The sequence below is a fragment of the Megalops cyprinoides genome, chromosome 3, assembly GCF_013368585.1.
Source record: "Megalops cyprinoides isolate fMegCyp1 chromosome 3, fMegCyp1.pri, whole genome shotgun sequence".
Taxonomy (NCBI): Eukaryota; Metazoa; Chordata; class Actinopteri; order Elopiformes; family Megalopidae; genus Megalops; species Megalops cyprinoides.
The window spans coordinates 52,018,651-52,040,468 of record NC_050585.1 but is presented as its reverse complement, the minus strand read 5'-3'; the positions used below and the strand labels follow the sequence as shown (position 1 = coordinate 52,040,468).

The 21,818-nt window shown below is 49.5% G+C and overlaps 2 protein-coding genes and 1 non-coding gene across 5 annotated transcripts in view; 2 read left to right on the top strand and 1 right to left on the bottom strand.

Annotated features, from left to right (window-relative positions):
* The window catches only part of LOC118773947 (bromodomain containing 8), a 17,884-nt gene extending 12,734 nt beyond the window's left edge, over positions 1–5,150 (bottom strand). For all 3 annotated transcript variants that reach the window (XM_036522991.1, XM_036522993.1, XM_036522994.1), the window contains exons 1-9: positions 5,103–5,150; positions 4,334–4,430; positions 3,713–3,782; positions 2,265–2,314; positions 1,779–1,901; positions 1,132–1,212; positions 942–1,006; positions 476–618; positions 1–111 (exon numbers count right to left, since the gene is read on the bottom strand). The exon at positions 1–111 is cut by the window's left edge and continues 81 nt beyond it. In XM_036522991.1, coding sequence (XP_036378884.1) covers positions 1–111; positions 476–618; positions 942–1,006; positions 1,132–1,212; positions 1,779–1,901; positions 2,265–2,314; positions 3,713–3,782; positions 4,334–4,430; positions 5,103–5,121 — 759 coding nt within the window. In that variant the 5' untranslated portion in view covers positions 5,122–5,150. The remainder of the gene's footprint in view (positions 112–475; positions 619–941; positions 1,007–1,131; positions 1,213–1,778; positions 1,902–2,264; positions 2,315–3,712; positions 3,783–4,333; positions 4,431–5,102) is intronic.
* Positions 5,151–5,386: 236 nt separating this feature from the next.
* trnaa-agc lies at positions 5,387–5,459 on the top strand. Its single transcript has one exon. It is a non-coding gene; the product is annotated as a tRNA-Ala (tRNA).
* Positions 5,460–7,468: 2,009 nt separating this feature from the next.
* Positions 7,469–21,151, top strand: kif20a (kinesin family member 20A). Its single transcript, XM_036525641.1, has 19 exons — positions 7,469–7,506; positions 8,872–9,063; positions 9,872–10,000; positions 10,111–10,230; positions 10,772–10,910; positions 12,348–12,523; positions 13,407–13,518; positions 13,609–13,821; positions 14,147–14,258; positions 14,453–14,527; positions 15,217–15,360; positions 15,624–15,792; positions 16,330–16,485; positions 16,960–17,099; positions 17,735–17,837; positions 18,289–18,556; positions 18,865–18,956; positions 19,644–19,781; positions 20,792–21,151. The coding sequence occupies exons 2-19, from the start codon at positions 8,881–8,883 to the stop codon at positions 21,149–21,151; spliced, it is 2,829 nt and encodes a 942-aa protein (XP_036381534.1). The 5' UTR covers positions 7,469–7,506; positions 8,872–8,880.
* Positions 21,152–21,818: the final 667 nt, after the last annotated feature.

The window sequence follows — 21,818 nt, the reverse complement described above, 5'->3', positions numbered from 1 at the left end:
GCCGAGGAGCTTCTTCTGCGGGGAGTCGTCCAGGAGAGTCCCCAGGCTGGCCTCTGCTGCGCTAGGCCCCGTCGCCTCAGGGAGGGGCATGAACACTGCAGCCCCTGGAGTCTGGGAAGGGTGACAGGAAGTGGTAGAGGAAAGGGAGGGAGGGGAAGAAAAGAGGGAAGGACAAATGAGGGAGGGACAGAGGAGATGAAGCGTTTAGTTTGCGATCGTGGCGATAGATCATAATCCAATAGGAAGAGGTGGGCAGCAGTGTTTGGAGTGCTGGACTGTTTAACCTGAGGGTTGCGGGTTTAATCCTGGCTGGGGCACAGCTGTGGGTCTGGCCGAAATCCAGCTCTATTGATCGGAGATACAGCGTGTCAGATTCTGGGGCTCTCTGGATTCAGAGTGAGTCATATCAGCAGAGGCTGCTCTAGCAGAGCTGTGTGCCAGTGACAGGTGGGAGGGGCAGGAGGGGAGGACTTACAGTGGGCGTGGCGACCGGGTCGTCGGGCGTCGACTGGGGCGTGTCCACCAGGGGGAACTCCAGGCTGGGTGAGCTGGCGCCCAGTGGGGAGCGAACCGTCACGCTGGGAACACGTTTCGGGGTGTTCTTCACTGCCTGTCGCGCTGAGGGGATGGGAGGGGGCGGAGAGAAGTGGAGGGAGGGGGAGGAGTCAGGAGGGGCGGAGAGCAGAGGGGGCGGGGAAAGGGCGGGCATTACTCATCATGTGCACAGAATTTTCAGTTGTCTTTGTCATGTCATAACATCCTCAGGCAAACACAGGCAACATCAAGTGGAGAGAGATTCATTTTAACACAGTTTCAGCTCCTATATCTTGCATCAGTGTGTAGCAGCTTACTTTGAGCTGACAGTATTGTAGAGACAGAGAGGAGATAGAGACAGAGGGAGCTGATTGGTTGGCAGAAGCTGGTGTGCCAGCCATCTGTACCTTGATAGGCTGCATCAGTGGCTTTCCTCTTCAGCTCCGCCTCTTCCTCCTCCTGTTTCTTCTTTCTGTCGGAGATGAATAGCGAGCAGAAGGTGAAACACATGCAGACCGCAGACCTGCAGACAGGCACTGAGGTCCAGCAGGCAGACAGCCAGCAGCTTGCAGACACAGCCATACGCTTTCGTCTTACTGTAGCATCTCCCCCCACAGCTCCTCCAGCTTGGAGTCCAGATGGCCCGCCTGGATTAGCTCCGCCTCCTTCTTCAGCTTCCTGTGAATGCAGAAGGCAAGGGGAGAGCTGTCTGAGTTGTGCTTCTTGCATGGCTGTATATTTGTGCCCCTGAGGCATTTCGAGTACCTTGCACAAGGGTACAACAGTAATGGCCCAGCAGGGAATCGAACCTTTCCGTTACGAGTCCTGCACCTTACCACTGTGCTAAACTGCCACCACCGTGTTACCTGTGGATCTGTGTTACCTGTGTATTTGTGTACCTGTATTACCCTGTATATTCTGCAGACTTGTGTTACCCGTGGATCTGTGTTACCTGTGTATTTGTGTACCTGTATTACCCTGTATATTCTGCAGACTTCTGTTACCTGTGGATCTGTGTTACCTGTGTATTTGTGTACCTGTATTACCCTGTATATTCTGCAGACTTGTGTTACCTGTGGATCTGTGTTACCTGTGTATTTGTGTACCTGTATTACCCTGTATATTCTGCAGACCTGTGTTACCCGTGGATCTGTGTTACCTGTGTATTTGTGTACCTGTATTACCCTGTATATTCTGCAGACTTCTGTTACCTGTGGATCTGTGTTACCTGTGTATTTGTGTACCTGTGTTTCTCCTGTGTGTCTTTGATCAGCCTCTTCAGCTCCTCGATTCTCTCCGCTGTGAGTCTGCGCACGATGACGTCCTCCACCGTCTCCACCACCTCCCCCTTCTCCCCCCTCTTCCGCCTGCACACACACGCACGCATGCGCACACACAGACACACTGTCACGTACCTGCATAATAAGATCCTCACCGCTTCCCTCTTCTACCTCAACAATGGACTATTCATGGACACGTGAATTCATGGACTATTCATTTGGTCAGGTAATGCAAAATATCAACTGGGCCTTGAACCCACAAGCTTCTGGTAACAAGGCAAGTACTACCACAGTACCATACTAATATGGTTTTCATCACACATGCACACATAAGCATACACATACAGCACATGTCCACGTGTGCAAGTGCAAACACACACACACACACGTGCGCACACGCACGCACGCACGCACACTCTCTGTTTTTGTAATACTGCATGAGCTGCTCACTTTGGGGTCTCGGTGGTCTCCAGGAGCTCACTGTACTGGGAGGCGCAGTGCTGTAAAGGCATACAGAGACGCGAGATGTCATTACAATGCAGCGGTACTGTTTCTGTTACACTGCTACAGGTCATTACAATGCAACGGTACTGTTTCTGTTACACTGCTACAGGTCATTACAATGCAGCGGTACTGTTTCTGTTACACTGCTACAGGTCATTACAATGCAACGGTACTGTTTCTGTTACACTGCTACAGGTCATTACAATGCAACGGTACTGTTTCTGTTACACTGCTACAGGTCATTATAATGCAACGGTACTGTTTCTGTTACACTGCTACAGGTCATTATAATGCAACGGTACTGTTTCTGTTACACTGCTACAGGTCATTACAATGCAGCGGTACTGTTTCTGTTACACTGCTACAGGTCATTACAATGCAACGGTACTGTTTCTGTTACACTGCTACAGGTCATTACAATGCAGCGGTACTGTTTCTGTTACACTGCTACAGGTCATTACAATGCAACGGTACTGTTTCTGTTACACTGCTACAGGTCATTATAATGCAACGGTACTGTTTCTGTTACACTGCTACAGGTCATTACAATGCAGCGGTACTGTTTCTGTTACACTGCTACAGGTCATTACAACGCAACGGTACTGTTTCTGTTACACTGCTACAGGTCATTACAACGCAGCGGTACTGTTTCTGTTACACTGCTACAGGTCATTACAACGCAACGGTACTGTTTCTGTTACACTGCTACAGGTCATTACAATGCAACGGTACTGTTTCTGTTACACTGCTACAGGTCATTATAATGCAGCGGTACTGTTTCTGTTACACTGCTACAGGTCATTACAACGCAACGGTACTGTTTCTGTTACACTGTTTCTGTTACACGGCTACAGCTCAGTGTCATTATGCTTCTCTTAAGGTCGATAGTTTGGTATATTCTGGGCATTTTTCATTATTATACTACGATTTCAGCACCGCTTTTCAGCATATGCCTACAGCATATCTGTCCATTCTTTAAAGGAATGCACATTCCAAGCATGTATGTTACGTGGCCAAGAAAAAAAATCGGGGAAAAAGAATACATAAAAAATACTTAGAAACACAGAAAAAATGCCAGAAGATGAACACCGGCACACCTCTGGCTAAAAAAAACATCCATCTTTCCAAACCAAATGGCACTAGACTATAACCGCCCCATCCTCTGAACTCCCCACAGTCTAACTTACTAACTTGGTATCAAAGCATTTGTGTCCACCCACAGCCATATGTTTTGGCCATTGTGTGACTGTGTGACTCCGTGTATGGCTTTCACTTGTGTTGTATTCTGCCTCAGTTGTGAGTTGCTTTTGACAAAAGCGTCTGCCAAACGAATAAATGTAAATGCATGTTTACTGCATGCTTGCCCTGCTGTGTGTGTCGTGTGTGCCTTGTACCTTTTGGGAGAACCAGTCCGGGGGCCGACCTGGCTCAGCAAAAGGCTTAATGGCTCGGCTGACAGAAACCCTACGAGACGCGAAGAGAAACCCCCCGTTAGTACGCTGTTCCACACAGCCCCACGGACAAAGAGACAGACACACACACACACACACGAAAAGAAAAGGCACGGGCTGACAAAGACAGAGAGAACTGAGTCACAAAGAGATGGACAGAAAGACCATGAAATGTTGGCAGGAACAGTGGGGAGTTAAGGGAGAGAGAGCTGGGGAAAGTTGGGGGAAACGACATGGTTTAACGTATAGAGAGAGAAGGAGAGAGTGTGCAAAACATGGGCCCTGACTAACCCTCTCGTGTGCACTGCAGTGGTCAGAGATTGAATGCTAGCTCACAGGCATGACTTGTGACCGAGCTCTGTGCAGGCCACGATTTTTTTATTAACATGAACGTGTTAGAATGGAAGGTAATCACTTGCCTATGGGCCCATCCAGGTGACATAAAGATCAGAGGATCTGCAGAGCCCCTACTCTGGGCTACGTCAGGAAACAGAAAGACCGTCTTTGGAGTAGGGATGGAAAGGACGGACAGACGGAAAGGAAAGCTTGGTGCGCAATATTTACCAGTTCTGGTCACCGCTTTTCATGACAGAGGAGGCCAGGCAAAGCTTCTCTCTCACTGACCAGGGCTCGGTCGGGCCCAGAGACAGCAGCTTGTGTTCTACGGGGGATGGGGGAGGGACGAGGAGTGATGGAGAGAGAGAGAGGGTTATGGATCACCGCTGACTCCCATTGCAATCACATGCATGGAGAAGTGAGGGGTTTTTTTCTACTGTTAGCAATCTATAAGCGCGCATAACTATCAACAAAGAGTCTGTGAGGGGTCATTCGTGCGCATGTCGCTGCAGATCATAAAACTTTGGATGACGCACTTGTGGGAAACACTGGCTAACACATGGTGGGTCGATAGCTAGCAAGGGACTGTAGCCATTTAACTAGCTGGCTAGCTGTCCATTAGCCAGCTAAGTAGCCAAACACAGGTGGCCACCGAACGCAGCAATGCTAGCCGTCTGTGTAGCTAGCTAAAAGTTAATATATACCTAGCTAAATACAGATTGATAAGACGTGATACATGAAACAATTTAATATCCTATTATTTTGGTAAACCCACACAATGCATAGCTTAGCGAGCTTGTTAGCTAGCACTTCAGCGAATTCGATCTGTCAGCCCTCGCCAGCTAACAAGCTAGCCCCAAATGACAACAACGCGCAAAACATGCTGGGCGAGACACGGACACATATTTCCGAGTTGCCCTTTCGGTGTTGCTTCGACGCTGGCTAGCGAGCCAGCCGACTAAACGCTTTTATTCACGGACCGGGGTACGATACTCACTGCCAACCCCGCTCGCCATGTTGCTTGTGACTCACTCCGCCCCTCGCCGTCCCTCACGCCGCCGCACCGGCCAGCTGTTTCCGCAATGGCGAGTTAGCTGCACGTTGGGGCTTGTAGTGTTGGCAGCTTTTTATATATATATTTTGTTAATTATGAGTGTTGTGTGCAAGAAGAATGCAATTATAATTATGAAATAGGAGTTGCCTGTGTTCATTTTGAAAACTCAAAAAATTGCTGACAGAGAAAGACTTTGAATACACGGCATTCGCACCATAAACCAGGAAGGGGGATTAGCTCAAATGGTAGAGCGCTCGCTTAGCATGCGAGAGGTAGCGGGATCGATGCCCGCATCCTCCAATGTTTTTAACGATAGAGGGCCAATGCGACCAAATGCAAGGTTGACACAAATCCCAATGTCTTACGTTTTGTTTGTTCTGAAGTATCGTATTTGTGATCATAAGGGCGTCTGAACGTGTTATTTTTGATTTTTGGTTGTAGATAACGTTTAAAACACGTGGTGTGTAGTACCTAAATGTGTGGCTTTTAGGCGCAACCGCTGCTGCTACACATCGCTTTCATTAAGGATTCGGAGCGAGAGGTGTAAAACTCAACAGCATTCAGCTAACAACTCAGTAATTCCTTACTACTCCGGACAACCAGCAACATCCTTGTTACAGGACAGAAAAATACAAAAAGGTTGTTCTGTAGATCATCAATGGACTAATGTACGCATTGGAATAATATATACATGTTGCTCTTAACTATATGAACCCTGCCCTATTTTTGATGTTTGTTGATGGTCTGGACTCTCCTTAGTTTTAGGAAAATTACGCAGGATCTGTGACAGCTATTCATAAATGCCAGTCTGTAAAATTTGGTTCAGAACCTAATGGAAAATGCCATCCGGAGTCCTGAGCATGACATGAGAAGTATGATATGCACTTTATTATATGGTGAAATTATTTTTACTTGTTAAGAAAAGTGTGCTTATTTGAGTGCTTAAATTAAAAAGCAAACGTTCCAGCTCAGTTATCTCTAGAGACTGACGCTATACGGATTGTCTGGGTTGTATACATGTAAAAACGATGTTACAGGGACCTTCTATTGTTTTGCAATGAGAAAAAATGTCAGCTGTGCCAGGCGATCATTTAGATAAATGTTGTGTTTAACAATGGATGATTATTTGCATATAAATGTAAATATACTGTAAAATGCTGATCGGAAAAAATATAATAAAATGTTATAAAATCAACACAGAACAACAGTACATGGGCCAACTATAGCCTGTATATTTTACGTGATCGCAGTCAAATAATAAATCACTTCATGTTCCGTTTATATAAAAGAAACACTGCTTTAAATAATCATGTCAGTGTTGTGAAATAATAGTTACAGGCATACAGATACATAAGAGAGACATACATACATAGTATACATACATACATACATTCATGCATAGCTACAATATCAGTGAGAGCTGGAGATATGGATCATAACCCGGGGCCGGGGCTCTTCCCGCAACAACAAACAATGTTTTCATTTTGACATACACCCGCAGCGGAAGGGAAACGCCTGCCGTTCACAGTGTTGACCTTTGTTTAATTCATTTGGTATGATTTTAAAAATGACATGGGAAGAAAAGCAAGAAACTCGTGTAGACAGTGGACGTATTGAGAAGGGAAACCACTTCCACGTCCGTTCCGCTTCATAACAGGTTCATCGAGTCAAATGCTGTGTCGATGTTCCTTAGTAAAGTTGCAACTTGCAAGGAAGGTCAAAAGTTGATATTCCCACCCGTTGTTTGGGGTATCGAACATGAGGGGACTCGCCAAAGTAATTTTAACACGTTTCCTTTTAATAACGTCACACTTGATAGGTAACGATCTTACAGCACTTAAACTAGTATCATTTGTACTGAGAAACGTGGTACAAGTGGCTGGCTAACACTGTTAAATACGTCAATACGTGTTAAATACGTAATAGCAAACCATTGCACCGACGTAAAGTCAGATAACGCAGCAACGAAAAGGTTCCTTTTCGATCCGATTGCTTGTAACATGAGCAGTGTTTTCCTGTCCAGCGTCGCCATTGGACAGGGGCGCCGCACACCTTGAGCGCTGATTGGTCACGCCGCAGGAGCGCGATGTTTGAATTGGCTGATTCAAACCTCGGACACCTTCAGACGGCGGGGGGACAGAAAACAGCGAGGACGCGGCGGAGCGGGGCCATTTAACTGCGTGTTTCAGAAACTTTGCGCTTCTTTTAGATAGTTAGCGAGGTTCGGACGGAGCGAAAATCGCAGATTAGCTAGATAGCAGGTAAAGTAGAGAAATTACCTTTTGCTGCTCCCTTTGGCCACCTACCGGGACGGGATTCTCCAACCTTTGTTGACACGTCGGAGTGAGTGAGTGAATGCACCATGGCGGCTAGCTGGCTAACTTACTGCAGTGGAGGGCTGTTTGCTGGATAACTACCTTCCACATCTTTTCAAAAAAAGTTAAATAAAGATACCAGATTGATATTCCACTATCTCATGTCAAAATATTAGACTATTGCAACGACTTTCATCGGATATAGTTAGACTAAAGTTACACAAGTTAGCTAACACTTAGCTAAGTTGGCCAATATCTAAATTGGCTGTGTAGATGTTTTTTTCGGAATCGGAAGTAAAGGTTCGAATACAAAAAAAAAATATGTGTTTTCATAAAATGCAGACCAGACTAACCAGCTACACAGTTAGATAGTTATCCGCTGACCGTGTTTATTCTGCGGTAACCACCTGCTGTGGCGAAATAGTTGTGGCACACTAGCTTGCACAAGCTAGAAACGTTAGCCTGAAAGGTAAACTATGTTTCCTGCCTATGTTAACTGGTGATCTGCCAGCTAAATGTGTGAAGACAGTCTCTTCGCCGGCTCGGAGGTGGAGAAAATAGTTGGTTGTGTCCGATCGTGTTGAAACCTGTGTGCGTTTGCAAGGGCGTCTTTGTGAACAGCAGCGTTGCTTTTGGTGCCAGTGCCTGATGTCAGTGATATATGGGTGTGCCTTTCCGAGCCTAGAAACTGCATGCCATAGCGGTTAAATAAATTTACACTGAGGAGAAATGCTTCAGTTAGGTAGGATTTTTGGGGGGGAAGAGCCACATGCATTTTTCATCATCCATCCAATGGTGATCATTTTCCGTTACACGAGGAATCATCACAAAATACTTTCGTCCTGAACCCTTTACATTATATTACATTATTGTCATTTAGCACACACTCTTATCCAGAGCGACTTAGAATCACAGATTTATCCATTTATGTAAGGACCATAAGGCCTTGCGTGGGAACTAGGCACTCCTACTATGATCATGTGTAGAATGTGTCTCTGCTCCTCCATACATCTTTAATCATGTGTAAATATTAGCCATTTATGCAAAAGGATGTGTTTAATGTTTACTGAAATATTTCGAGTGTCTTGCACAAGGGTGCAACAGACCGGTGCCTCAGCCGGTGGTGTGATGTTTTCATAAGGTGGAGGACCTGTCACCGAAAGGTTGTTGGTTCAATTCCCCGCTGGGGCACTGCTGCACGTACCCCTAGGCAAGGTGCTTAACCCAAAATTGACTCATTAAGTATCCAGCCGTATGAACTGTAACCTGTGTAAGTTTCTCTGGATAAGGGCGTCCGCTAAATGTGTGTGGTGTAATGTCATGTATTTGAACCGGCAGTCTCCCGTTGTAAAGGTTTCCCCTGGTTACATGCCCCTCCCCTTGACCTTTGTGTCCAGGTCATCGCCATGGCCCTACACATGGCGTCCCCGGGTGGCGTGCTGTCGGACGAGGAGGATGGCGGGGCCGCTGTGTTCGAGTCGACTGCCGCGGACGTGGCGGGTCTGATGGGGTCGCGCCACTGTGGGGCGGCTCTCCCTGAGATTTCCCTCATCTCCCCTGGGCTGGAGCCCCCGACACCCCAAAAACAGGTGAGAGGAAGGGAGAGAGGTTCCACCAAACCCCACAATGGATGGAGCTGTCACGCCTTGTCAGTTGCCATTCATTTTTGCCTGAACCAATCAAGAATTTCCTTTCCATAGCAAGGGGGTAGGATTGGTTCAAATGGGTGGGTCACTGACAGCTCTGCTTGAGGTTCAGAAACCTCACTGTCCCATCAATCGAAACTGGGTTAAAGGGTGGATCAGGAACCTCCTGTTTCCTAATTTGCATGAGAATCTCCCTCTGCTCCTCCTCCCATGACACCCCTCTGTCTCCCTGACTTTCCTGTTGTTTCTGATATCTGCTCGTATTCTGTGATGGTATTCCCCCCCCCCCCTCCCCCACCCCCCAAGCCTCAGGGTTTGCTGGGGTTTCCGTGTGTAAACACTTCCCTTCTTTCCGATTCGTCACACAACAGCCGGCCGTTCCCCCTCACAATGAGCGGCTTTATTCCACACGCACCGATTTACTGCTGTTGCTTTTAATGTGCGCGCATTTTCATAAACTGTTTACTTAGCTTGAAACCCACCTAAAACCCTTTAAGCAATCCCTGCTGTGCGTCCATATCTCAAACCGTATGAGCACACTTTGGATAAAACATGCAGTTTTATTTAATTCACTGCCTTTAAGCCCCTGGATTATGATTTATAATGCATGTATTTGGGTCTCTTTAATCCAGTCTTCATTTATTTGGCTTTTTTTTTTTTTTTCAAGGCCTCCACAGCACAGTTCTTGAACTGTATGCCACAGGTGTGTGATGTCTCTCTATCCCCCTCCCTTTCTGTTTCTCTCTGTAAGAAGGGACAGGTGAAGACCGGAGTGGAGAGGCGGGGCAGTGCAGAGGAAGAGGGAGGCTCCGAGAGGGTGAAAGTGTACCTCCGCATCCGCCCGCTGACGGAGGCAGAGAGGGAGAAAGGGGAGGAGCAGGTGAGTGGCACAGGGCTGCACTGGGCCTCAGCTCCAGTCCAGACATGAGCAATCAAGCCAACACACAGCACTCTTTTTTTTTTTTTTTTTTTTTTTTCCTCTCCTCCCAGGGCTGTGTGTGTCTCCAGAACGAGGAGACCTTGATGCTCACAGCCCCGAAGAACTCCTACAACATGAAGAGCTCGGAGAGAGGAATCGCTCCCAACGTGCACAAGTTCACCTTCACACAGGTACTGCACCCGTTCGCCATGGCAGTTCAGCTCACAATTTAACACAGCTACTGTGCGCTCTCTTAACACTGCCACACAGGAAGCTTCACACAGGTAACACCTGCCTTCCAAGAGGTGTCACTCACCTTAATGCAGGTAACGTTCTGTCACGCATTCAACATGCACCTTCGAGCCGGTGGCATTTGCCCTCGCGGGTACCATAATCCCTCCAGCCAGTGCTCTGTCACATACTGTAACACGCACCTTACTCCCAGGTAACACACTGGTATGGATAGCACGTAACTCACAGGGAATATGGAGCTGAGATGGAGCACACGATGACACAGGGGAAGCTCACTTTCACACAGGTGACACATAAAATGCTCACCTTGCAGCTACAGCTTGCGCAGGCCGAGTCATGAATGCATTGAGTCTGGTAGTAAATACAGGTTTGTCTGGCAGTGGGGAGATGTATATTAAGGTGTCAGAGGCACACTTTTCCGCTCCCAGCATGCACAGGTAAAGGCTAATGTTCTTTAGTAAGTAATGTGCGTTTGTGTAGATCTCGGGCCCAGAGACGACGCAGCAGGAGTTTTTCGAGCGCACCATGAAGGAGATGGTCGGGGACGTCCTGCGAGGAGAGAACAGGCTGCTGTACACCTACGGCGTCACCAATTCGGGCAAGACCTACACCATCCAGGGTGAGAGACGCACCACACGCCACTCGCTGTTTCTGCGCTCTGCCGTGTGTCTGTACCGCACCAAGTTAGGACACTACACTGTGCCGCTACACTGTGCCGCTACACTGTGTCTCTACACTGTGCCACTACACTACACTGTGTCTCTACACTGTGCCACTACACTACACTGTGCCACTACACTACACTGTGCCACTACACTACACTGTGTCTCTACACTACACTGTGTCTCTACACTGTCCCACTACACTACACTGTGTCTCTACACTACACTGTGTCTCTACACTGTCCCACTACACTACACTGTGCCACTACACTGTGCCACTACACTGTGCCTCTACACTACACTGTGTCTCTACACTGTGTCTCTACACTACACTGTGTCTCTACACTGTCCCACTACACTACACTGTGTCTCTACACTGTCCCACTACACTACACTGTGCCTCTACACTGTGCCACTACACTGTGCCACTACACTGTGCCTCTACACTGTGCCACTACACTGTGTCTCTACACTGTGTCTCTACACTACACTGTCCCTCTACACTACACGGTGTCTCTACACTGTGTCTCTACACTGTCCCTCTACACTACACTGTGTCTCTACACTGTGTCTCTACACTGTGTCTCTACACCACACTACACTACATTGCCTCTCTACGCTATACTAGACTGTGTCTCTACTCTATTCTGGGTGTTTCTACACCTGGATGCACACCTTAAATCAGGTGTTTCTACACCTGGATGCACACCTTAAATCAGGTGTTTCTACACCTGGATGCACACCTTAAATCAGGTGTTTCTACACCTGGATGCACACCTTAAATCAGGTGTTTCTACACCTGGATGCACACCTTAAATCAGGTGTTTCTACACCTGGATGCACACCTTAAATCAGGTGTTTCTACACCTGGATGCACACCTTAAATCAGGTGTTTCTACACCTGGATGCACACCTTAAATCAGGTGTTTCTACACCTGGATGCACACCTTAAATCAGGTGTGTGTTTGTCTTTTGTGAGATTTTGCTGTTGATCAGCCTTGCTGTTGGTGATGATGCTGGCTGTTGATTTCTGAATGATTTTGCATTTGTTTTTAATATCTGCTGACTGTGACACTGTCTATCAGGGCTATCACACGCAGCTCTTGTTCAGTATATTTTATATGGTCACTTATAAATGTTCAGACTGTCAATTGCAGCTATCAAGCCAGAGGAATCAAACATTGACAGATGGTAGCAAGAGTCCAAACAGTTTTACACACTTATGTGTAAATGATTGGGCCCACTGTGATTAAGGCACTGAAGGCAGGGGTGGAGAGAGAGACAGACCCCCATGCCCAGCCCTCCAGGGATTGGGTCTGACAACCCAAAACACTCTGCCCTGGGCCCACCCCATGCAAGCGCAGGGTGAGCAGCTGTGCCCCTCTTTCCCCCAGGTACGGGGCGCGAGGCAGGGCTGCTGCCCAGGGCCTTGGTGTCCGTGTTCCGGAAGCTTCAGGGCCGGCTCTACGGTGCGCTGGACCTGAAGCCCGTTCTGTGTCAGGAGGTCCGCTGGCTGAACAGCAGCGAGGTTCGGGCTGAGGAGATCCGCAGAGACGCCCTGATGAAAGAGGTGGGAGCGCCTGGTCGCCACCTAGTGGTGGAATGTGGTACTGACCTGCTTGTAGGGAGATGCACTACAGTAAATCAATGCAATATATTCTCTTTAGGTGAGGGTAATATTTATTCAAAGAACTGTGCAGAATCTAGTTGGTGAAAATAATTTATAAAAATCATTGGTTACAGAGTAAGAGCACAGCAAATTATGAATATGAATATGTTTGAATATAAACATGGAATAAAATAGTGTAAAATACTGTTCCTCTGGGGATTAACAGCAGGGCTGGGAGTATTAAATCAATTACAAACCAAGGGGTGAGACAAAGTAGCAGTTTCAAACCAGATCCTGTGAGAGGTTGAAAGAGAAGGTCTAACATTTCCATGTTATGCCTCAGGGATGAGAAAACAGGAGTCTGCTATTGACTTTTTCTTCCTTCTCCTGGCAGACAGCAAATCCCGGGCAGAGCATCGCTGAAACTACCGGCTACACCGTAGAGGAGAGGGAGGCTCTCAGGTGGAAGAACTCCAGCAGGAAGGTCTGTAACTGGCAGATTACAGTAACGATCGATACAAAGATACACACTGGCACTTTGCAAAGGGAAATCATTTGTCAGGAGTATTGGATTTTCGTTGCTGGAGTTTGCAAGGCAGCTTACACCAGTGATAACTCGCACGTGACATAACATCCATAGAGTCTGGACACCTGGATGTTGGCTGTCTGGCAGAAGCAGTTCAGGCTAAGTGCTTCGCTCGGGGATGGAGCAGCAGTGTCCCGGGCGGCGGGAGCTGCAGCACCCTGACCACAGCCCGGTTATTGCAGCTCCGTGCCCGATCACCCCGAGGCTCCAGCGGTGGTGACGGGAGTGAGCAGCGTGTGCTTTGCCTTTCTCTCTCAGGAGGAGAGCGTGGTTTCCCACAATTCCCGGCTGCAGGGCGGCGCGGGAGTCAGCTGCGACAGCGGCATCGGGGGCATCTCTACGGCCAGCTGCACAGCCACGCAGCTGGAAGGTGAGGCCGTGACCGAATCCTCCAATCACGGCGGGGAATTCGGCCCGTGAGCTCCCGCTCCACTGACATAGTTTCCCTTCCCCCCCGCAGACTCGGACAGCGTTTGCCTGGACTCGGACAGCATGTCCCAGAGCGCGGGGGAGAGGCTGGAGGAGGGGGTGCGGTTTTCGGTGTGGGTGTCCTTCTTTGAGATCTACAATGAGTTCCTGTACGACCTCCTGGATGCCCCGCCCTCCCTGCAGCCCAAGAAGAGGCCCCCGCTGCGGCTGTGTGACGATCGCCACGGCAACCCCTACGTCAAGGGTACGATGCAGCTTAACCCTTTCGCACGTAACTTATTTTATGCTATGTAGCGCGCATGCTATGTTATGTTTTCATTAACTTTATTAAGCTTCTTAGTTTTCACCGCCACATTTGCTATATTTTTTAACATTAAATCACTGTTTCCTCAAAGCTAAAATTAGGTAGAATTTTGTCAATCCAGTGTACTAATCGCACCGGTTTTAGCATACACGCTAAACGGCTAATCACACCGGTGTGACCGTACGTGCGAAAGGGTTAAATGAGACAGGCGCTGGTGGTGTTAGGCCAGGTTAAACCCTCTCCCTCTCCCTCTCTCTCGCTGCAGATCTCACCTGGGTGCAGGTGCGCAGTGCTGATGAGGCCTGGAAGGTTCTGAGGGTCGGACGTCGCAATCAGAGCTTTGCCAGCACTCACCTGAATCATAACTCCAGCCGCAGGTACACACAGCCACATGGTCTCTCTCTCTCTCTCACACACACTCACTCACACACACACACACATACACACCAACTCCAGCCACATGGTCTCTCTCTCTCTCTCACACACACACACACATATACACACACACACACTCACTCACCGACTGAACAATCACACATTTAATCCACTCTCTCTCTGTCTCTGGTTTTAGCCACAGCATCTTCTCCATCCGCATCCTGCATGTCCATCCTGAGAGCCAATCGGAGCAGAGCACACGGATCAGCGAGTGAGTTGTACACATCTTCCTCTTCCTCAGAGCACAGTCTGAGCTGAGCTCTGGGGTCAGTGTTTCAGAGCTGACTGAGATCGCTAAGGCTGGTGTCTCTCTGCAGGCTGACTGTGTGTGTGACCTGGGGTCAGTGTTTCAGAGCTGACTGAGATCGCTAAGGCTGGTGTCTCTCTGCAGGCTGACTGTGTGTGTGACCTGGGGTCAGTGTTTCAGAGCTGACTGTGTGTGTGACCTGGGGTCAGTGTTTCAGAGCTGACTGAGATCGCTAAGGCTGGTGTCTCTCTGCAGGCTGACTGTGTGTGTGACCTGGGGTCAGTGTTTCAGAGCTGACTGTGTGTGTGACCTGGGGTCAGTGTTTCAGAGCTGACTGAGATCGCTAAGGCTGGTGTCTCTCTGCAGGCTGACTGTGTGTGTGTGACCTGGGGTCAGTGTTTCAGAGCTGACTGTGTGTGTGACCTGGGGTCAGTGTTTCGGAGCTGACTGTGTGTGTGACCTGGGGTCAGTGTTTCAGAGCTGACTGAGATCGCTAAGGCTGGTGTCTCTCTGCAGGCTGACTGTGTGTGTGACCTGGGGTCAGTGTTTCTGAGCTGACTGAGATCGCTAAGGCTGGTGTCTCTCTGCAGGCTGACTGTGTGTGTGTGACCTGGGGTCAGTGTTTCGGAGCTGACTGTGTGTGCTCTCCGCAGACTGACTGTGTGTGACCTGGCCGGGTCAGAGAGGTGCAAGGACCAGCGCAGCGGCGAGAGGATGAAGGAGGCCAACAACATCAACACCTCCCTGCACACACTGGGACGCTGCATCAGTGCGCTCAGACACAACCAGAACAACAGGTACACACACACACACACACACACACACACACACACACACAGTCTCTCACACACACAACCAGAACAACAGGTACACACACGTACACACACACAACCAGGGCAACACGTACACACACTCACACACACACACACACACACACACACAACCAGAGCAACAGGTACACAGACACGCACACGCACACGCACACACACACACACACACACACACAACTAGAGCAACAGGTACACGTACACACTCTCGCTGAGCTTGCTGGTCTCCGCAGGTCTCGGCCGCCCGTGGTGGTGCCGTTCCGGGACAGCAAGCTGACGCGGGTGCTGCAGGGCTTCTTCAGTGGCCGTGGCCGCTCCTGCATGGTGGTCAACATCAACCCCTGCGCCTCCACCTACGACGAAACCCTGCAGGCCCTCAAATTCTCTGCCATCGCCACTCAGGTACCGCCTCCACCGTGTCCCTTCCTGTACCTGGCCAAACACGGCATTCCCTGACCCCCTTATGGCCATTAGATTCCATACTACTAACCTCAAACAGAAAGGGCAGTTTCCTACCGTGTGTCTCCCTGGCTGTTTGATAATCCCCCATTTTGATTGGCTGAGTGACTGCTTGTCTGCTAGAGGAGTTGAGCTGTTGCGCGAGTTCTCTGGCACAGAACCACAGCAGTGCTTCTCATTGAATCTCAGAGCATCGCACCAGCCCTTCTTGGCTCTTCATTTTCATTTTAAACCTGCAACAATTGCATTATATTTTATTAACATGTATTACAAGCAGTGATGGCGATACATTAAACAATTGTTAATTTATACCCAAGTGGGAATGGATTCAACACATTCATAGCGGTAGAAGTGAGTTCTCCACCTCTCACTGTAATAAGCTTTGCCGTTCTCAAAGGAGCTGTAAGGGTTATAGAAACCTGAATTTGCTGTTTGCTACCTCGGTGTCCCCTGACCTTTGACCTGTGCCTCGCTCCTCAGCTGGTCCACGGCCCGTCCACCAAGACGAGGGTGGCCTACATCCTCTCGCTGCTGCGGGAGCCCGCCCTGAGAGCCAGCGAGAGCACGCTGATGGAGGAGGAAGAGGAGGAGGGCAGCGAGGACGAAGAGGGAGACATCACCATGTTCGACTCCGAGGTCGGTCCACCCCTCCCGGTTATGACTCCGATAGGTTTGTCACAGGGCCGTTGTGCTGAAGTCCCCCTGTAAGCTATACTCTACCGACATGTTTCTTACCAGTCAGTCTGTTTAAATTGACTCTACTATTCAACTTCTCTTCTGTAAAACATTTACATTTATTCATTTAGCAGACGCTTTTACCCAAAGGGGCTTACAAGTGAGGCAGAGCACAACACAAGCAAAAGACCATAAGGAATAAAACAAATTGTCTAAGTCGTAACCAAATGTCTTTTTAAAATCTTTTTCAAACCTGCAAACTAAAGACCAAATGTCTTTAGTTTCTCACACAGCATGTTTCAGATCAGCTCCCACAGAATTCCTTATGCTGTGTAGGTGAAGGGGGGGGGGAAGCAGAACGTTCTGAATGTGTCAGTCAAAGTGGAGTGCAGAGTGCTGATTGGCTGGCTGAGACAGGCTCCTCCCCCGGTGCAGGCGCTGCTGCGGGCCATCGACGTGCTGAAGGGGGAGGTGCAGCGACAGCGGCAGGAGAAGGAGGCGCTGGAGGCCAGCGTGAGGGAGCAGGTGTGCGGCGAGATGATGGAGATCATCACCCGCATGGAGAACGACTTCAGGTACCGGCTGCAGGGGTCCCGCCGTCCCGCTGTACCCCGAAACAAGATGCGGCTCATTCTTACTGTGAAAAAAAACAGGCAAACATGTTACGTTACATTATTGTCATTTAGCAGATGCTCTTTTCCACAGAGACTTACATGGGTTGCAGTTGTTACATGTCATCCATTTAACAGCTGGATATTTACTGGGCCAGTTCTGGGTTAATTGCCCTTCCCAAGGGTACAGCAGCAGTGCCCCAGTGGGGAATCAAACCGGCAGCCTTTTGGCTATGAGCTGCGCTTTTACCATCAAGGCTGGAAATGTCAGTGTGCTGAGAAGTCACTGCTGTTGAAAGGGTCTGCAAGTCTGTGCAGATGGAAAATACAATAAAAGAAAATACTGTCTGAAAAAAGTATATCCCTCTGCAATTCCATATTTAAAGTGTTCATATCTCAGTAAAACTGGGCTATCACAACATTGCAATGAATTATTGAAAATCTATCATTTATTCTCAATGTCATTGAAATGTAATGGAAGCTAAGAATCTGTCTGGCGTGAGAGCCATGTACACAGAGAGGGAGAGAGAGGGATGGGGGGGGGGTGTTGGGCATCTCTGGGTAACAGGAGCCTCATCACTCTGCTCTTCTCTGCTCAGTGAGACCCTGGAGACCCAGAGGGTGCTGGTGGAGGAGAGGTACGAGGACAAGCTCAACACCCTGCAGAAAAGCCTGAAGAGGTTCTACACCCAGGAGATGGAGGTGAGAGAGATACATACTACACCTGGGAGAGAGAGGTGAGAGAGAGAGAGAGACACTACACACAGGAGATGGATGTGAGAGAGAGAGATGCTACACACAGGAGATGGAGGTGAGAGAGAGAGACACTACACACAGGAGATGGATGTGTGAGAGAGAGAGACACTACACACAGGAGATGGATGTGAGAGAGAGAGATGCTACACACAGGAGATGGAGGTGAGAGAGAGAGACACTACACACAGGAGATGGATGTGTGAGAGAGAGAGACACTACACACAGGAGATGGATGTGTGAGAGAGAGATGCTACATAGAGGTGAGAGATACTACTATAAACCAAAAAGAACTGCAGTGACTGGTCTTTAAGTTGACGCATCACAAATAACAGCAGACTGAAGATAAACCCAACAGGATGTGGGAAATAAACCGATAACCTGCCGCCTCCTCTGTCAGGATCGTGATGAGCAGATCGCTCAGCTGGCCGCGGAGCTGAAAGAGAGGAGAACGCCGGGGGCGGGGCAAGGAGAGGCTGTGGGCATGGCCCCTGTAGCCCCGCCTCCCGAGGTCCCCTCAAACCCTGAGGGCCTCCGTCGCTCCCGGCGACTGGCCACCTCCTCCAGCTCCTCCTCCTCTCAGGCAGGGGAGCTGAACAGGGTGCGAGTGGAGCTGGACCAGTGCCGTGCTGAGCTGCTGGAGAAAACGCAAGGTGAGAAACCAGGGGGTCATAGGTTCAGTTCCTACATGGGCTAACTCAGTTGTACCCTTTTGATAAGTTACTCAACTTACTGCAAGTTAAAGGCTTCCTGCAGCATCAATGGGGAACTTATATACATGATGCAGATTGCCTGGGAAATGGCTGATGCTGATAAACTTTTTCAGTCTCTCTGTCTGTGGTCCTTTACTCTGATGTGAATAGGCTGATTTAAAAGTGGAAAGTGGGTTAGCGTGTACAGTACACAGAGGTGAGTAAGACCATTGAGCGGTGTTACTGACCATGCTGTCCCATCCTGTCCCCCCCCCCCGCCACAGAGCTGAGGCGTTACCAGGGGCTGCTCGCCCTGCCCGCCCCCACCGGCACCCTCACCGCCTCAGTGGACCGCAAACTGGAGGAGGGACAGAGGGTCGGTGCTCTCTCTGCATGTCTGTGTGCTGGGGTTTTTCTGGAGTCGTGTGTCCCTGATCTGTATGGTGGTGTATGCAAGGTGCCCAGAAGCCTGGGAAATCACTGAGAATCCTTTAAACTCCTGGAATGTATTTTCATTCTGGGAATTTATGAAGAAGACTGGGATGGTGGTCAAGCATCATACTGTTCTTAAAGTGCTGCAAAATTGTGCCAGTCCCCCAAAAATAATTCACTTACTTTTACTCATTTGCTCACTCTGTAAATGATCAAAGTAGCTTCACCTGTACAGCTAAATCACTAACTTGTGGTTTTGTGTGAGTGGGTCTTAGCTTTGTGTGTCACTCAGCTGGGATAGAGTGTGTAGTGAATACAGCAAAGTGTCCATGTGAGTGAGATATCAGCACATCTGTGCTGAATATGCGCAGCACAGCGTACTGAAACAGCGCATTGGCTGGGCTGGTATTGTAAGGGCGTGTGTGTGACTCTGCGTCACTGTGTGTGTGTGTGTGTGAGACTCTGCGTGACTGTGTGTGTGTGTGTGTGTGTGTGTGTGCGTGTGTGTGTGAGACTGTGCGTGCGTGTGCGTGTGTGTGTGAGACTCTGCGTGACTGTGCGTGGCTGCGCGTGTGTGTGATTGCGCATGACTGTGCCTGTGTGTGACCGCGTGCACGTCTCCGTCCCGCAGAATCTGCGGCAGCTGCGGGCAGACCTGCAGCGCCTGGGCGTGGACCTGCAGGCGGCCGAGCGAGCCTGCTGCCGCAACACAGGCGGCGAGAGACTGCGCCACGCCCTCACTGCCGCCGACGACATGCTGGCCAAGCAGGTGTGTCCATCACAGCGCCGCCATCAGAGAGGCATATACCTGTACACAAGCTCCGCCCCTCCATCAGACAGGCATATACCTGTACACAAGCTCCGCCCCTTCACCAGACAGGCATATACCCGTACACAAGCTCCGCCCCTTCACCAGACAGGCATATACCTGTACACAAGCTCCGCCCCTTCACCAGACAGGCATATACCTGTACACAAGCTCCGCCCCGCCATCAGACAGGCATATACATGTACACAAGCTCTATGCCTTTATCAGGCAAACATACATAGTTTGACTTTGCGGTTACAGTTTGAGATCTTTCTTTTTGCTTTCTCTTTCCTCATTACTGTTTGCCAAGTTTTCAAAGGTACAGGAAAAAAGTACAAGTTTTGGTGCCTTTCTTTAAAGAACAGAGCAAGGGGTTAAAGGAGAGCTGTAATTTGCCTGTGTCATACTAAAGTGCGTGCAGGGCCTGAACCGAGAGCTGTGGTGCAACACTGTGGTAATGGAGGCCAGTGATCGCTCCTGTCAAACAGGCACAGATGTGTCCAGCAATAATTCAGTCTGCCTGGCAACTGGTCTGTCAGCTTCTTCACTCTTTCCTTTCTGCTTTCTCCTTCCCTCCGTGTTCTGTCGCTCTCTGTCACTCTTTCTGTAAGGCCTGAGCGGTGATCCACACCCCCAATGAGCAAACCACACTCATTCTAATCTGCACTGTCTCCCCTCCCACCTACCCTGTCAACAACACACAATCCCCTCATAACCCCACTGACCCTGCTCCCTCTACACCCTCCCCCCGCTCACGCTACACCCTCCCCCCGCTCACGCTACACCCTCCCCCTGCTCCCTCTACACCCCCCTCCTGTTCCCTCTACACTCTCCCCCTGCTCCCTCTACACCCCCCTCCTGTTCCCTCTACACCCCCCCGTACACCCTCCCCCCGCTCACGCTACACCCTCCCCCTGCTCACTCTACACCCCCCCCCCATTCCCTAACCCTGTTCCCTCCCCCTCCCTCAGGACCAGTCCCTGGTGGAGCTGCAGAACAGTCTGCTGCTGGTGAAGATGGACCTGAGGAAGAAGAATGAAAGCCTGGCCCAGCTGCAGGCCCAGCGGCCCCCCATGGCCCCCCCTGCCCCGCCCGCCCCGGGCTCCTGCAGGAAGAGGGGGTGCGAGGGCGCGGGGCCCGACGCCGAAAACGTGCACCCCGAAAAGAGGCCCTTCTTCCGCTCCCTCTTCCCCACCCGTACCCCGACCCGGAACATGCCCACGGCTCAGAGCCCCGCCTCCCGGAATACGCCCTACGCCCGAATTCTGCGGTCCCGCCAGCCCACCCCACCCCCCAGCCCCAGCCCCCTCAGACGCAGGGTCAACTACTGATCTTCTGTAGTGGAGGGGTCTGCTCCCCCGTGGCTGTGTTTGGGGGGGGGGGGGGGGGGGTCTGCAGCAGTGTGTGATAAAGACCATTCAAAGTAAAGGCAAATAATGTTACACATCAACAGTACAGATATTAATATAATGTTATGTGCCATTATCCATTTTGAGCAATATTTTATATTAAAAAAAAAGGTGGCAGAAATGCTTGAGTGAGCAGAGCCACGGCTTTAATTTAAATGAAGCGCTGATTTCCTATGCATAACAGTGTTGGTGGGAGATGTTGGGAGATTTTCTTCTGTGTGTCTTAAGCTCTCTTTGTAACAGTCTCTCAGAATGTTTTTTTAATGCAGGTGCAGGTTTTTACAGTGGAGTTTTACCGTTGCGCTCAGTCTGACTTTCTCCTGTATATATGTGTGTTTCCTTTAAATGTGTATCGATGTGTCAAGTCTTCACACTAACCTTTCTACTTTATGCAAACCAAATCTCGTGCAAACCATGCGCACTGAAACTAAAACTGTGTTTCCATAGGGATGTGCCCTGTTCTGATTGATTTTATATAAAACATTTTATGCAGTGCCACCAAATGGAAGTGGTGTGTGTATGTATGTCTGTAAGCACAAAATGTAAAGATCCACTGGCATCAGTACTTAATAAAATATTTCCATAGTTC